Genomic DNA, 14,891 nt, shown 5'->3' with positions numbered 1-14,891 from the left:
ATGACTGAATGACAGATGGTTAATAGAGCTAGTTTGTACTTTATTGTGGGAATTTAAAGTTTCCTCAGAAAATTCTTTGACAACATTAGGTCAATAGAAGTAGTATACTTTCAAATTTTATTTCTATAAATACCTATTGAAAACCAATTACTCTAATTTGATATCATTAACTATAATCTGTCCATGACATTTAGTGTAATAATAATAAATATCATAAAAACAACAATAATCGCGATTTTATATGTCTGAATCACGTACCTAGTCGACACGAAACACACTGATTTCTACCATTGGGCATATTTCAAACATTTCGGTACCACCAGAGAACCTCGCCAACCCCGTGATCAGAGAATACTTTATCCCCATTACAAGTTACACAACAATTCGTGCCAACGTACTTAAACGTAACTTGCAAGTGGCTCACGGCATCGGGAACAAGAAATCTGTTCTCTGGTTCTCTTCTTGACGAATGAATGTTGACATTCGCCGAGCGAAAGCAATCGCGCACTCGAGTTGACGTGAGGTCAACTCCAACTGTACGTTGTAGCGATGGTGGACCGAATCGACGCGATTACTACAAATCCAAAACGAGACATTTGCTCTAGTTTCGTGTGAAAAATAAATCAATTAATGTGAATCAAGTAAGGTTGCATGTTTTTTGTGTATTAACAACAAAAACTTAACAAAATTGAATAATTATCAAATTACCCGCATCGCACAAACTGTACGCAATGAATACTACCTTAACATTGATCTATTGAAACTCTACTTACAAATAGTGACGAATGTGAACGATCAGCAAAACCCAAGACCACTCAGACGAACCTCAACACCATTTACATAGTCTTCAACGAGGTCTTGATTGTTTGGCACTGGCGGACTTTTATCCGTTTGTTTTATTTTTCACCGGGGTGCTTGGCGGTTCAAGCATGTTTTGGTCCGCTGAGTGAGCTCTCGGCTCTCGGAAGTTTGATTTTTCTTTCGATCAACCTAGTACCATCGATATAAGATGAGAAGGGAAACTAGCCTGAAATAAGTGGGTTTGTTTTTATTTTTAACGGGGTTACCGGTTCACACCATGTGCGAAGAACAATAGGGGTGGCAGCAAAGCTTTGCTGGGTGTTATTTATGATTTCTAATAGTTTAAAGTTTTCACACCGGTTCCCGAGCATCGTACGTTTATTTTATTACCGCGAAATGTAAGCCGTTTTATTTTCATGGGCTTGGCCTTGCGGTGCAGCGAGAAAACAAAGCTAATTTGAGGGCCTCTGAGCGATATAAAAACGCTTACCTCAAACTAAGATTGAGATAAATGGGTTATCAGGATTTACCGGATCGCTGCTATTTGCATCAACTCAAGCTCAATCAACAGACAAGCGCGGTGTAATTGAATCCGAAGTGCTTGGGATTGGAGTGCACACCGTCATCTTGAGACTGTTGCTTTAGTACCCCCGTACAATCTCGTTAAAGTACAAAATTGTTTACAAATTATATTATACTTAGATACTTAGAGCATTAGAGATGCATTCCGACCGCTGTTTCCGAATTTTAAAAGAAGATAGAGGGATTTCTTTCTATTACATCAACAGCGAGAGAATCATGTGACGATGAAATGGTCGGTGTTAAGTCAGACCGGACCAAGTCGCAAAATTGAAAAAAAACGAGTTAACAATAGTATTGGATAGAGATTTTCTTAAGCTACATCACACAACAATCACATTTTATTTATCTCTAAAACAGCAGAAATAACAGCATGATTTTTGTCTACATGACCAATGAAAAGCGATTACAGTGTTCAGTCAGAATGGACCAAGTGTTTATTTTCAAGGAGACTGCCTTCGGTTAGCTATTGATAAAAGCGAACGAACGGAAGAATTTTCAAGCGTTTTTCCGGATTTCTTTGTATCAGAGAACTCTTTCACTCACCCCCCATCGGAATCTGTAAAGTTTCACGCACTGCCGTGGTTTTGAATGTGTTTTTGGACCGTTTATTGCTGTCACTAACATGACCTGATATCATGCCTTATATTGTGCAGACAAAGTGAACCATGTGTTAAGCAGAAAAAAGTTGTAATTATCGGAATTTACAGCGTCGGTTTGAAGTGAACATAAATAAATTTCAGCACTATCAGGCAACTTATCGGAATGCTTCTTCGCCCGTTAGTCAAAAAAGTTTACTTTACCAGTAAATGGTCCACTCTGATTGAACACTTCAATGAGAAACGTTAGTCATTCGTGTGGGTGACACAACATTCCACAATTTCAGAAAGAAGTTACAGTAGTAATACTGACTTAAAACTTGATGATTTTACCAATGAATTATATCCTCAGGAGGTTGAAATAAGTGGTAAGTGTATGTTTGTTACTGTTTTATGCAAGCTAGTTAGATTTATGCCCGTAATGAAATTACGAAGCTAAAGGTAACACAAGCGATTGTTTGGAGAAGAATTTTCATATTAATACAAGAAGAAGCTGACTCGATTGACATTTAAGTGTGTAAAGCATGTTGTCAATATCTATTCAATATTATTTTCTAATCAATAATGGAGAACCTGTGCTAACTTTTCATGAAGCTGTCCTTGAAGCACTACATCCAAACGTGACAGAAAATCCAGAACCAAAACACGAGGAAACCATCCAGTCCATTATCAATTCTACGGCTATTTTGGCCAAAGATGCTTAGAAAGTGGATGATTACGAATAACTTATTTGAGTGAATTAACCATATTTTCGTTCCATTAAAACATTCCGCTCCTACCATTGATTTGTTGAAACAAACACAGTTTAAAGTTTATTCGATTTGTTGAAACAAACACAGTTTAAAGTTTATTCGAAGATCAATGGAGTAAAATTATTTGTTCAATTGTTCAGTCATAATGGACCAAGTCATTAATGATTCTTCTTTGATTCAATCAGAGTGGACCAAGTACATTTAATCAGTTACAAACCTGTCCTTTTTGAGCTCACGGCACTCCTTTTTTTTCAATTGTTTGTCACATTGCATGATACAGTTAGAGAGTTACTCCAAGTTATAACATCAAAACTGCGCAAAAATATTGAAAACTTCAAAATTCCCAGAGCAACAAACTTCAAACTCGTTTTTCGCGAAATGATCAAAATGTCACTTGGTCCGGTCTGACTTAACACCGACCAAATGGGAATCATATGTGTCTATCTTCAATATTGATCATACACTGAAATATTTTCCGGAATCCGTGTAAAAAACGCGTTAGAAACTTCATCTGTAAAAAGTTCTGCATGATGTGTGCTAAACACTTAAAAAAGTATTAGTAGTACCGATATAAATTCATAGCATAAATTCCAAAATTGGTGTACAAAACGTGTCGAAATCCCCTTGAAGAGAGAATCAAATTTATTTTATTTTTGCTTGCTTTTCATTGCCTTGCTTTGTTACGCTTTGTTTTTTCGTTGTTGATTTGTTTCGCTTTGCTTGTCTTTGCTTTATTATTGCTATTCCACTTGTTTTAACTATATTTTGCTTTAATTTACTTTGTGTGTGTGTGTGTGTGTGTGTGTGTGTGTGTGTGTGTTACTTTACATGGTTTTGGTTTGTTTTGGCATTTTTCATTACCGTACAGGCTTGGAAATAGCGGAAGAAAATTTACCGGAAGAAAAATTCATCGACCTTTTTCAAACTGCTTCGCAAAATCACACTTTTTATATGAATTTGCTTAATTCACTGCAATCCGGGAAAGTATTACCAACACGGAAAGCTTCAAAAAACAAAGTATACATACATTAGGGTGCCAATGGATTTACCGGTAGGGCTTAAAAACTTCGGCTTCGCGATAGAAGTCTTCTTGTAAAGTTTCAGCTCAATTGGACTTCGGAAACTGTTTAAAGAGAATAATTCTCTGGAATCGAAAAATGTTTTTTATCTCAGAAACTCATTTTTTTGAGATGTAACCGTATCTCGACGTCTCGTGCATTTTTAAGACATTTGCCTAAAAAAACCGATACTAACTTTTTCGATAAAGAAGAAAAACTAAATAGTGGATTCAATCTCGAGTACTGCATTGGCGTGCATAGCTACAAAAAAAACTGCTTAACTGTTACCAGTCGAAAAGTGGAGGATGCAAAGAGATAGCTTTGCATAAACTACTTGTTTTCCTTTGACTTTAAAGAAAACTGTATCAAATAAGGTTAAGATCTGAATGAGATATAGCTTTTTTATGAAGGAAAACTCCCAGTACGATACGGGTTAAAGTAATATAAATCTGAAACACCTCTATCGGCGTAATTTTAAACGAAATGTAAATGTTATACCGTAAGCTTATTGAAATAAGCCTAAACAGAAACTTTGCCAAAGATAGTATGACTAACAACTAATCAGGATACTCACATTTACGAAGCTATCATTTTCGTAACGCGACACCATTTGCAGGAGACTGTTTTGCGTAAGGCAGCGGTTCTCAACCTGGGGTACGCGTACCCCTAGGGGTACGCGAGAGCCTTCAGGGGGTACGCGAAAGAAAAATCAGTAATGGTGGACAAAGCAATGTTTTTTTTATAATACTTCAGTTGTTGTTCAAACCTGCTCTCAAAACATGACTGTAGCAATACAACAAACTATAGTCCAATTTGAAACCTGGACTAGACTACCACAACGTGATCTACCACTACTTTCTCCCACTCTGCAAGGACATTAGAAGCCAGGGGGTACAATAAATTTGGAAAATATTGCCAAGGGGTACGCGGACAAAAAAAGGTTGAGAACCGCTGGCGTAAGGCGACACCATCGTTATACCGAAAAGATTTTGGGAACATTTCGCTTAAAATTCAATATTTCCTATATTGTAAATTACAATATACAACAAAATGACATATTACAATTTGTAATATGTCATTTTGTTAGATTTAGTCTCCGAAACAAATGTCCAGAAGAAACCAGGGTCCAAGAGCTTACGGCAGAGCTGATATCTGAATGTATGCCATCAAAGGTTGAAAAAGCGAAATTCAGCGATGGTGTTGCGTTACAAAATGTATCGGGTTGCAATATATGGTACAACTATCTAAATTGCTAAACCAACCCTTCATAAAAAGGTACATTTAGTTGGCATTGTGTAGGACCTGTTTAATCATATGCTCTTCAAGCTAATTTCCAATATACAGGCTAAAATGTACGCCAAAGTCGGTTCCTCATGGTGTCGCATTACGCTGGAATGTGTCTTAAGCTATTTATTTTATACAAAATTACATTTGTTATGAAGATAATTAAAATACACAACTATTCAACCACAGTTATTCAAAATAATGTTTTTTTTTTAATTTTTTAACGCGCAACAAGCAAAGCATAGCGCAAAGAGAGCGTTATTGAATAAATAATTTATTGAAGAAAGTATGGGTTTACATGCAAAAAACGGTTGATTCACTGGTTGTGCACAATCTAATGGCCGGGGTTAAGGCCAAGGTGCGGGCATTTGCGTATGGACTGTAAATAAAATACGAGTAAAATGGTAAAATGAAGTTTAATAGTTATTTTTCAATCCCTGAAAATTTGATGGCAATCGGATGAAAACTCGAATTTTGCGAATCAATTTTGTGTGTGGCAATTTCATCGTGGACACCCTTTATACGAAGTGCTTGAGACATTTCTCAAAAAAATCGAACGCGACACGCACTTGATTCATCGGCATCTCGTTACAGATCTTGGAAATTAGCTTCTTAAAATGGCCCGTAGTGCTCATTTTATGTTCGCTCTGCTTGGCCAGCATGTGCGACTATACCCAAAGTTCAGGAGATTGAGGTCCCGAAAGCTAGGATGCCATGCCACAAAGTCTCATCAAGAAAATCAGTCAAGTTCTCCCCACACCACGCGTGGACGATATTCGTCGAGTGAACCGGTGCGCTGTCCTGTTGAAAGACGTAATGATCCTCTCCGTAGAGGTTCCGAAGTATCGGGGCCACAAACTTCTCCAAAATTTTGATCTTATGGTACGCGGTGTTGATTTTCAAGTTTTTCTCTATAAACGCCAGTGGCAGCTTCCCACGCCTAAATACGCCCCTGAAACCATCACCGACGCGGCGCTCGGGAACCGCGGGATTTTCATGTGGGATGGAGGAATACTGGCCAAAGTCTGCGCAAGGAGATAAGGAAACTCTGACAGAAATCTACTGAAATTATGAAAAAACAGTAAATATCTGCGAATCAATAAAAATCTGCACACAGACACAAAAAATGTGCGCTTTTCAGACAAATCTTCACATCTGTTATCTCTGCCTGCAACCCACACTAGGTCCCTTGAAAGTTCTTGCATTTTTTTTTTCATTTGTAGCACCGTGTTATTGGTGAGCCGATAAGACCACGTTTTGATTTTATAAAATACTAACTGACCCGACAAATTTCGTCCCGCCCATTTTTGTGTTTAATTAAATAATTTTCAACATTCCAAATTCATTGATTCCTTGCGATTTGCTTATAGTCTGCAAATCCACGACGAATCGGTTATAGGATATGATCAGAGTCAAAGGACAAATCGTTTGAAATGATTGGTTTTATCAGAATGACAACATCCTCGACTTTTGGATTCTGTACATACCCGTATTGGGTGGTATTCAATATATGAATTCAAAATGGTGTTCAGGGTCAGGCTGCTTCCCAGAAGTTGCCATCTTACAATTCAAAATGGTGTTTGAGGTCAATTTTTAACTTCTTGCATCATTCTGGTTCCAGGAATACTCATGAGTGGTATTTGGTCATTTTAGGCTGTTTTTCAGAAACCGGAAGTCGCCATCTTGGATTAAAAAATGGCATTGGGAAATAATTTCGAGCCCCTGAGCGTCATTCTGGTTTAAGAAACATCTATATTGGGTGTTATTTAGTCACTTTCCGCTGTTTTTCAGAAACCGGATTTAAAAATGACATTGGAAGACATTTTCTGGCCCCTGAGCGTCATTCTGGTTAGGGAACATACTTAAATGACGTAGCATTTTTTTTCATGATTTTTAAAACCCCCCTCCCCCCTCGTAGCATTTGGTCACAAAACCTAACCCCCCCCCTGAAAAAAAACGTTGCATTCGATTACCCCCCCCTCTACGCTTCTGAAAAAAACGTACGGAAATACAAGTTTTTTTACGCGGTTTTTTATACACGGATTTTTTACGAGGTTTTTTACGCGGAATTTTGAATTGACGCGGTTTTTTACGCGAAACCGCGCTGGTTCAAAAACTTTTTCGTGAATTTTCGAATTAACGTGGGTTTGGAAACAGAAACGTTTAAGTGTGTGTCTAGTAGAAGACTTAGTCCAGAAAATACCCAACGCCCTCCGAAAGATCCGGAATGACCGTCAAAGAGGACAATTTAAAATACTGGTTTTAGAGCGTCTCGGGTTTTTTCAAAGCCCTTCTTGCTGGTTCACTTAAAGCGGATTTTTGAATTATCGTGTTTTTTTTTTACGCAGAATTTTGAATTAACGCGGTTTTTTTACGCGGATTTTTGAATTAGTGCCTTTTTTACGCGGATTTTCGAATTAACGCGTTTTTTATTACGAGGTAGTATCCCCCGTGTAATAAAAACCTGACTGTAGTTACATACATACTAAAAAATAATCGAAAAAAACGTGTCTAATTCAATTTATTGACAACTTATAGACTCGTAACTGCATCTTCTTCTTCGAAGGGCTTGTGTTTTGGTACAAGGAGTAAAGGTGCTTAAACAAGTTAGTTATCCATGTCTGCAGAAAACACAGAAACTATTCCGGAAATGAAACGAGTATCTTGTAATTTTCACTATTAAAAGCCACAAAAAAGCAACGATTTTTGTATTCAAAACAGATTGTGTGTTTGGAAATCCAAGTGATTGTTTATGTAGCAGAGCTTTTAGAAGATCTCAGAATGCCACAGATAAAAACATTTCGACAGATCTCGCTGCAATACTTTGTGCAATGTGTGCAGATAAAAACATTTCGACAGATCTCGCTGCAATACTTTGTGCAATGTTTTAGTGTGTTTCTAGTATACATTTTTCCTGCAAAAAAAATCAGTCTTTAAAAGAATGCTACGTCGATTTTACTAGAACCCCCCCTCCCCCCTTGTCACAGCTTGTCACAAAATGATGATATCCCCCCTCCCCCCATAAATGCTACGTCATTTAAGTATGGTCCCTTAAAGGAACACCCATATTGGGTGGTATTTGGTCATATTCGGATGTTTTCCAGAAACCGGAAGTCACCATCTTGGGGTTCAAAATGGCCTTTGGAGACAATTTCTGGCCTCTGAGCGTCATTCTGGTTAAAAACACTTACATTGGGTGGTATTTGATCATTTTCGGCTATTCTCCAGAAACCGGAAGTTGGCATCTTGGATTGCAAAATAGCATTTGGAGGCAATTCCTGGCCTCTGAGCATCATTTTGTTAAAAAAATACCCATATTGGGTAGTATTTGGTCATTTTCCGCTGTTTTTCAGAAATCGGAAGTCGCCATGTTGGATCATAATGGCATTTGGAGACAAATTCTGGCCTCTGAGCGTCATTCTGGTTAAAGAAACACCTATGTTGGGTAGTATTTGGTCATTTCTGGCTGTTTTCCAGACACCGGAAGTCGCCATCTTAAATTTAACAATGGCGTCTGGAGTCGAATTTTGGCTTCTGTGTATCGATCCGATCATTTAAGGCTGTTTTTCGGGAAACCTGGTTGAAACATCTGTTTAGTTTGTATGGGAAACCTACCTCTCGTTCCAGGAGAGTAGCAAACCACCATAGAAATTTGTGTTTGATTTGAATAAGAGCCCTTTCATCAAGAAGTGGAGGGAGGGCGTGTCGAACCACCATAAAAATATTTTTTGCTCCCAAAAACTTCCACATGCCAAATTTGTGTTTCATTTTTTTGGAGCCCCTCCCTTCCAGAATAAGTAGGGGTGTCGAAACATTATGGATGTGTTATCCCTAAAAATATTCACCTGCCACATTTGGTTTGATTTATTTGGTTAGTTTTTGATATGTGCAGAAATTTGTGTTGGGATTTTGGAAATTTGTTTGGAACCACTCCCTTATAGGAGAGGGAGGGGGTGGCTATTATGGACACACTTGTTACCTCTTAAAACATTGACATGCCAAATTTGGTGGTATTTGGTTGATTGGCTCTCGAGCTGTGCGAGATTTGTGTTATAAAAGAGGGAGGGGTGTCAAACCATTAGGGATATATTTGTTTCCACAAAAATCATCCACCCGCCAAATTTGGTTCCATTTACTTGGTTAGTTCTTGAGATGTGCAATATTTTTTTTTGTTTCATTTGTATGGAACCCCTCCCTTACAGAAGAGAGAAGGGTGTCGAACCAATGTGGACATATTACACTACTAAAAACGTCCACATGCCAAATTTGGTTCTATTTGCTTGGTTAGTTTTCGAGATGTGCATAAGTTTGTGTTTCATTCGTATAGGAACCCTCCCTTCCAGAAGAGGGAGGGGTCTCGAACTATCTTAGTCACCTTTCTCGGCCCCTAAAACCCCCATATACAAAATTTCACGCCGATCGGTTTAGACAGACAGACAGACAGAGCTGCATTTTTATATGTTTAGATACAGGTCGGACTCGATTATGCGAAGTATCGGAAAATATTTCACTCCGAATAATCGAATCACTCGGACATGTCCCTAATACGCCAGAATTGATAAAAATGATAACAAATATGCTATGAGATAGTAAAATGTAAAATTTCAAAATGAAAATTAAAAACAAACAATAAAAATTAATTATGGATAATCGAATTCCGGATAATCAAGTCCGACCTGAAATGCTAAATGTAGGCTATTAACCCTCTAGTACCCAAGCCCACCTTTAGACGGGCTACGGTAAAATCGGTATAAATTTTCATAAACATTTTTTAAGTATTCATTGAAGATTTATAGTGATTTTACTAAAGCCCGTCTAAAGGCGGGCTTGGGCACTGAAGGGTTAAGAACCAATTACACTCACTATCTTGACTGCCATAACTTCCACAGGCATGCATCACCATGAAATATGTAACAACAAACAACACAATTATTGCAATCGAAACGCCTCTCGTAAAAAAGCATCATCCGGTCCATATTTAGTAACCAAAAGCATTATACATTACGGTCCATATTAAGTAACCAACTCAATCCCATTCAGAGCTAATTGCTCTGATGGTCGAAAATCATGAGAAATCGCACACAATTTGGTCATGATACTGTCTAGGCAGGTTTCAATAGATGCTTAGTATTAACCGTAAACAGTTCAATCAACACCTGATGTGTGTGACGTCACACCCCGCGCAGAAGATACCTTATGTTCCGTCACGCAGAATTTTGTCATACGGTACATTTTTGCTTAGCCCGGAAGAAAGTAAGCCTTCTGCTGTATGAAATGAAAACAGGTAGAGTGTAAAACCGGGACATGGCCATCTGCCATTGCCCACTAAAAACAAGACCATTTTTGTAAAAGAAAACAGGAAATCTTGAAGAAAGACCGCGAACGGTTTTGCTATGCAAACGTTGGCGAAAACACTTTCCCTTCCGCGATGAATAGTCACTAAAGCCACCGAGGCATTGAATAAACAGAAAAGAACTCGACAAACGGTAGCGTCGCTCAGCGTCGCCCATGCTCACGCGCGGGTTCTTTGCGCTCACGCTAGCGCACGTGTTTGGAAACACATGTTATGGCGCTCTCAATCAGAATGCCCAAAATGAACTAAAAGTTAAGCATGAGAAAGAGACAGGCCAAGAAATGCCATAAGCCAGTATAGAACAACTAGGTATGTGGTGACCGGATCGAAGGGGAAAAGCCTTTCGCTCTGAGTTACCTGTAGGGTACTATTTAAGCTTTTGTGTAAATAAAGTAAGTTTAATCTACCGCTCAAGTCTCGAGTTGTAATTCCGTGCCGACGGCACGTACAAGGTTTTCTGGAGAAAGTCCTGGCAGGCTATATCCAGGATATAGGTATACCTACACATGTGTTGATCAAACAAAGGATTTTTTCTCTACGTCGTACAGCATTAACGACAATAGTGACCATGGGTTAGTATTTTGAAAAACCAAGGGAAAATACCTATTTTACGCTCCCCGTATTGATGACCACCGCGTCAACCAGAAAAAGATCTCATTGTTCCGATCCCATACATTTACTGTTATTTGTGTAGGTACCTAATCTGACGCTGTTTACATTTTTTCACCATCTCTGAAAAAATAATAAAAAGTAGTTGGTTTGACAATTGGTTTGATGCTGCCATTTTCGCATGGCGGCATTTATCGTTGAAAGGTTTTTTTTTCTCTGTTGCACCATAATTGAGTTCGCACCTAATTGGCACAATCAAACATTGATTTTACTAGTGTGGGGCGGTTTCGTTGTTTTTCACTACTAACCACATAAGCGTAAGAAATTAAATATATATTTTCATAAAAGCACACTGAAATTATAAAACACATTTTTTCATTCAATTGAAATTCATTTCTTCAAATATGCTTTTGTAACAATCTACACTTGACGAAAATATAGCTATATAAAGAAACGTCTTAAGTGTTACCCATCCATATTATTCGTAAAATTCAATTCCAATAAAAATATTATTAAAATGTCAAAAATTAGATGATCTAATTAGTTATTTTTACTCCAAATTCGTTTAATTTTTCAACTTTTTTAAGCTTCCAAATGTTGAATAATAAATCCCAAAATGAAAAAAAAAAACATATGTTCACAGAACTATCCAAGAACATATGTTCACAGAACTATCCAAAAACTAATCCGAAGTACACAAATATGGTGCTATAATTTTTTAAAGTAAATGTTATCGGAAATGTTTCTTAACCAAGAGTTCAATAAAATTTTGAACACTTAAAATTTCAGAACATGATGGAGTATTGAAAAATGCTTAATGTGTAAAAAGCAAAGCCTTGGTGCTACATTCCAATTCGGAACTCGACCTTCTGTTTTTTTTTTCTTATTCACAGACTTCGCAGCCAACTGTTTAGTGTACAGGACAATTGCGGGGCTAGCGCTACGATCCTACTGACAACAACAGTCTCTCCCGAGCCGAGACTACGACAACTGGCTTGTTAGACCAGCATCGTACCTCAAGACTAGCTGAGATTTTGCTTAATGCGTAAACAATGTTTTTAAAACTCATCAGGGCATTGTTCGTGCAGCGAACAAAAAAGAGTTGATTTTATTTAGTTTTGTAGTTTGCCTAATGACAAAAACGCGACTTCCAAATAATACTGTATTGACATGTTGAACGGAGGGCATCATCTTGTTTTTGTTGCAAGTGAACATTATTAACGTTTACTCTCCGCATTTATCTAATAAAAATCACCAATCATTGCCCGGTGATTCCCATCATTCTCATGTAAATGGCCAACTCTTTCATTTTCGGGGAAAACAAGCCCTTTTGAGGTATATTATACGTTTTCGTGCGCGCAAAAAGGTTTCGAATAATTGTTTCAGGGTTTTCACGTCCCAAGTCTAACAATTTTGTCTGCCATTACACTCGTTTAAACTTAAAAACGCTTCGTCACTTAGCCAGTAGCATATTTTTAAGTTCGCTGAGCAAAGCGTGTTGTTGATGTCAAAGTATCGGCACTTCAGCAAGAACTTCTTCGTAGGATGATCAAATTTTATAATTTTTAAATTGATGCACAACCACAAGACCGTGAAATCGGCATTTAGAGCTGTTTTTTTCTCCATTCGTTTAACCGCTTTAGCCTAGCCGCATCAATGCGCTGAACTTATCATCCACTGATAGCGCGATGCACGAAAGACGAAAGGGAAAGCTCGCAATTCACTTTTTCGCTCTATGTTTCCAGCCGTAGAAAGTGAATCAGTCCGGTTTTACTTTTTTCATATGTACGATCTAGGCACCATCGAGTAGCACTATCCAATCCCTTATTTTAAGTTCAAACGAAAGAAACGGATTTGTTTGCGATCACGTTACAGAAAAATTGAGTGTTGTTACCGCATCAATTGAGAATCTGTGGCTGCGATTGCGCGGTATGCTTTTTTTCTTCAACCAATTGAATGATACAATGTTACCTGTTATTATATCTGAATATAATTATCTAATTCAAATTGAATAAGATTACACCGGAATTATTGACCAATTTTTTTTAACTCCTCACTTTCTGCGCGGCGTCAATCGATCGGGCAAAAAAACCACTGATACCGATAAAACGCACTGCGGCGCACTTTGGCGAAAGGTACAGCAAAAAACAGTAAATGAGTGGAAACAGAATTGAAAGTTAAGTACAGGTTTACTGTTTGATTAGAAGTAACACTTTCCGCTTTGACTGCAGGCTAACCTGCGAACGCATTGCTGTTGCCGTTTGTTGATTATACACCCTGGAGCAAAATTACGTTTTAATGAAGAACCCCGCCTGGACTGGACCACACAAAGGAGAAATATATATGTAATAATATTTTTACAATTCTACTTATTTTAGGCTTTCAATATCGCTCGAACTGGTGGTTAGCTTTTTATACTATTATTACTTCACAGATTACCGATGGAAGCGAGGCTTATATTAATTGCATTGAATCAAGCAACTTTAATTCATTTAATTCAAATTGACATCCTTTTCAATGCTGACCATCGCTGATCTATTTTACTTGTTTTTATCTTTCCAGGTAAAACCGCACCCAGCATGCAGCGTAAGTATGTCAAGAACAGGCTGATTGTAAACTCGTTTTACAACTGACACAGTCAGTGTCACACAGTCTTCGGTTTTCGGCTATCGAACAACTCGATTGACCATGAATTCAGTAAGTGGAGCTTCTCTACAAGCTGTGGCGTGGATAAAAGGCCTGTGCTTTTAGGCGGTCGACCACGAGATAATTAAGAAAATGACCGAGGGTAAAATAAGTCTGTGTTGCTTGTAAGAAAGCGATTAATCGTTAGTATAAAAAACGCGCCAAAGGATCTTAACGGGGACATTTTTAGTTGGGTCTTCTACGAAAGGCAGAAAATCAAAAGGCAGAATCACGAAAGGCAGAATCACGAAAAGCAGAATTACGAAAGGCAGAATATTTCATAAGGCAGAATAACGAATGGCAGAATCAAAAAATGGTCTATTTTTTTTAACAACACACACTCGCGGCCTTTGGCCTTTTATTGTCCAAGTGTATGCTGTCCTTACTTGCTACCGCTCGATCGGACTTAACTAAGGGAAAGAAAACCTGTTTGAATACTGCAAAACTGGTAACCTAGGTAACCACTGCAATGCTGTCGTTTTATGTCAATGATGTCGGAATGATTTAACATTTTCAGTATGATCTTTTCGTATTAACAGAAACTGATTTGGCAACTTTTGTTTTCTTCAACGCAGTAAAACAGATGAAAATACACACAGTTGAAATTTAGGAATTGTAGAAATTCATCTCATATATTTCCACTCATTCAAGCTTGTTTTTGAAAATTTGTGGTGAACATTTCAAAGATTAAAGTATTCTTAGTGTAGTGAGTGATTTTGTTTAGTGAATAAAATAAAAAGTGGTCCGCTAGTGATGAAAAAACGCGTAAAACAGTTACAGTTAGTAACAGTAGCAAACTATAGTAAGGTGTGAGTGGAACTCCGTAACCGCAAGGTTACAATGTTCGCTTTGGTAAGCGAGTGGTCGTGGGTTCGAAACTTAGTAGAATCAGACCATTTGGTTGTCATAGAAATTTTAGCATGAGTTTATTCTCAGGCTCCCCACCAAGTACCCTTCCTTCAATCTGAATTCTACAGTACCCCTGTTGACCCTCCTTCTAACAAAAATAAGCCCCTATCATAATAAAACTGGTGTGAGTAACGTATGAAGGTTCTCTTCAGGGGATTGTAATTAAGCGATATTGTTAGGATGGACAGAGGCTCGGTATAGTAGAGCAGTAAGCTTGAAACGGTAAAACTGGGAAAGGAACGGTAAAACTTACACCTAAGCA

General features: G+C 37.9%; 2 protein-coding genes across 2 annotated transcripts in view; one reads left to right on the top strand and one right to left on the bottom strand.

The window, feature by feature from the left end:
- LOC129732652 (6-phosphofructo-2-kinase/fructose-2,6-bisphosphatase 1-like) overlaps positions 1 to 14,891 on the bottom strand; it is a 154,127-nt gene that overhangs the window by 84,733 nt on the left and 54,503 nt on the right. The window lies entirely within an intron of this gene.
- The window catches only part of LOC129732651 (alpha-N-acetylgalactosaminidase), a 104,020-nt gene that overhangs the window by 44,466 nt on the left and 44,663 nt on the right, over positions 1 to 14,891 (top strand). Inside the window, exon 2 of the mRNA XM_055693704.1 lies at positions 13,598 to 13,621. Coding sequence (XP_055549679.1) covers positions 13,615 to 13,621 — 7 coding nt within the window. The 5' untranslated portion in view covers positions 13,598 to 13,614. The remainder of the gene's footprint in view (positions 1 to 13,597; positions 13,622 to 14,891) is intronic.

This window comes from Wyeomyia smithii, chromosome 3 (assembly GCF_029784165.1).
Source record: "Wyeomyia smithii strain HCP4-BCI-WySm-NY-G18 chromosome 3, ASM2978416v1, whole genome shotgun sequence".
In the NCBI taxonomy this organism is placed as follows: domain Eukaryota; kingdom Metazoa; phylum Arthropoda; class Insecta; order Diptera; family Culicidae; genus Wyeomyia; species Wyeomyia smithii.
This window is presented reverse-complemented; position numbering and strand designations above follow the sequence as displayed.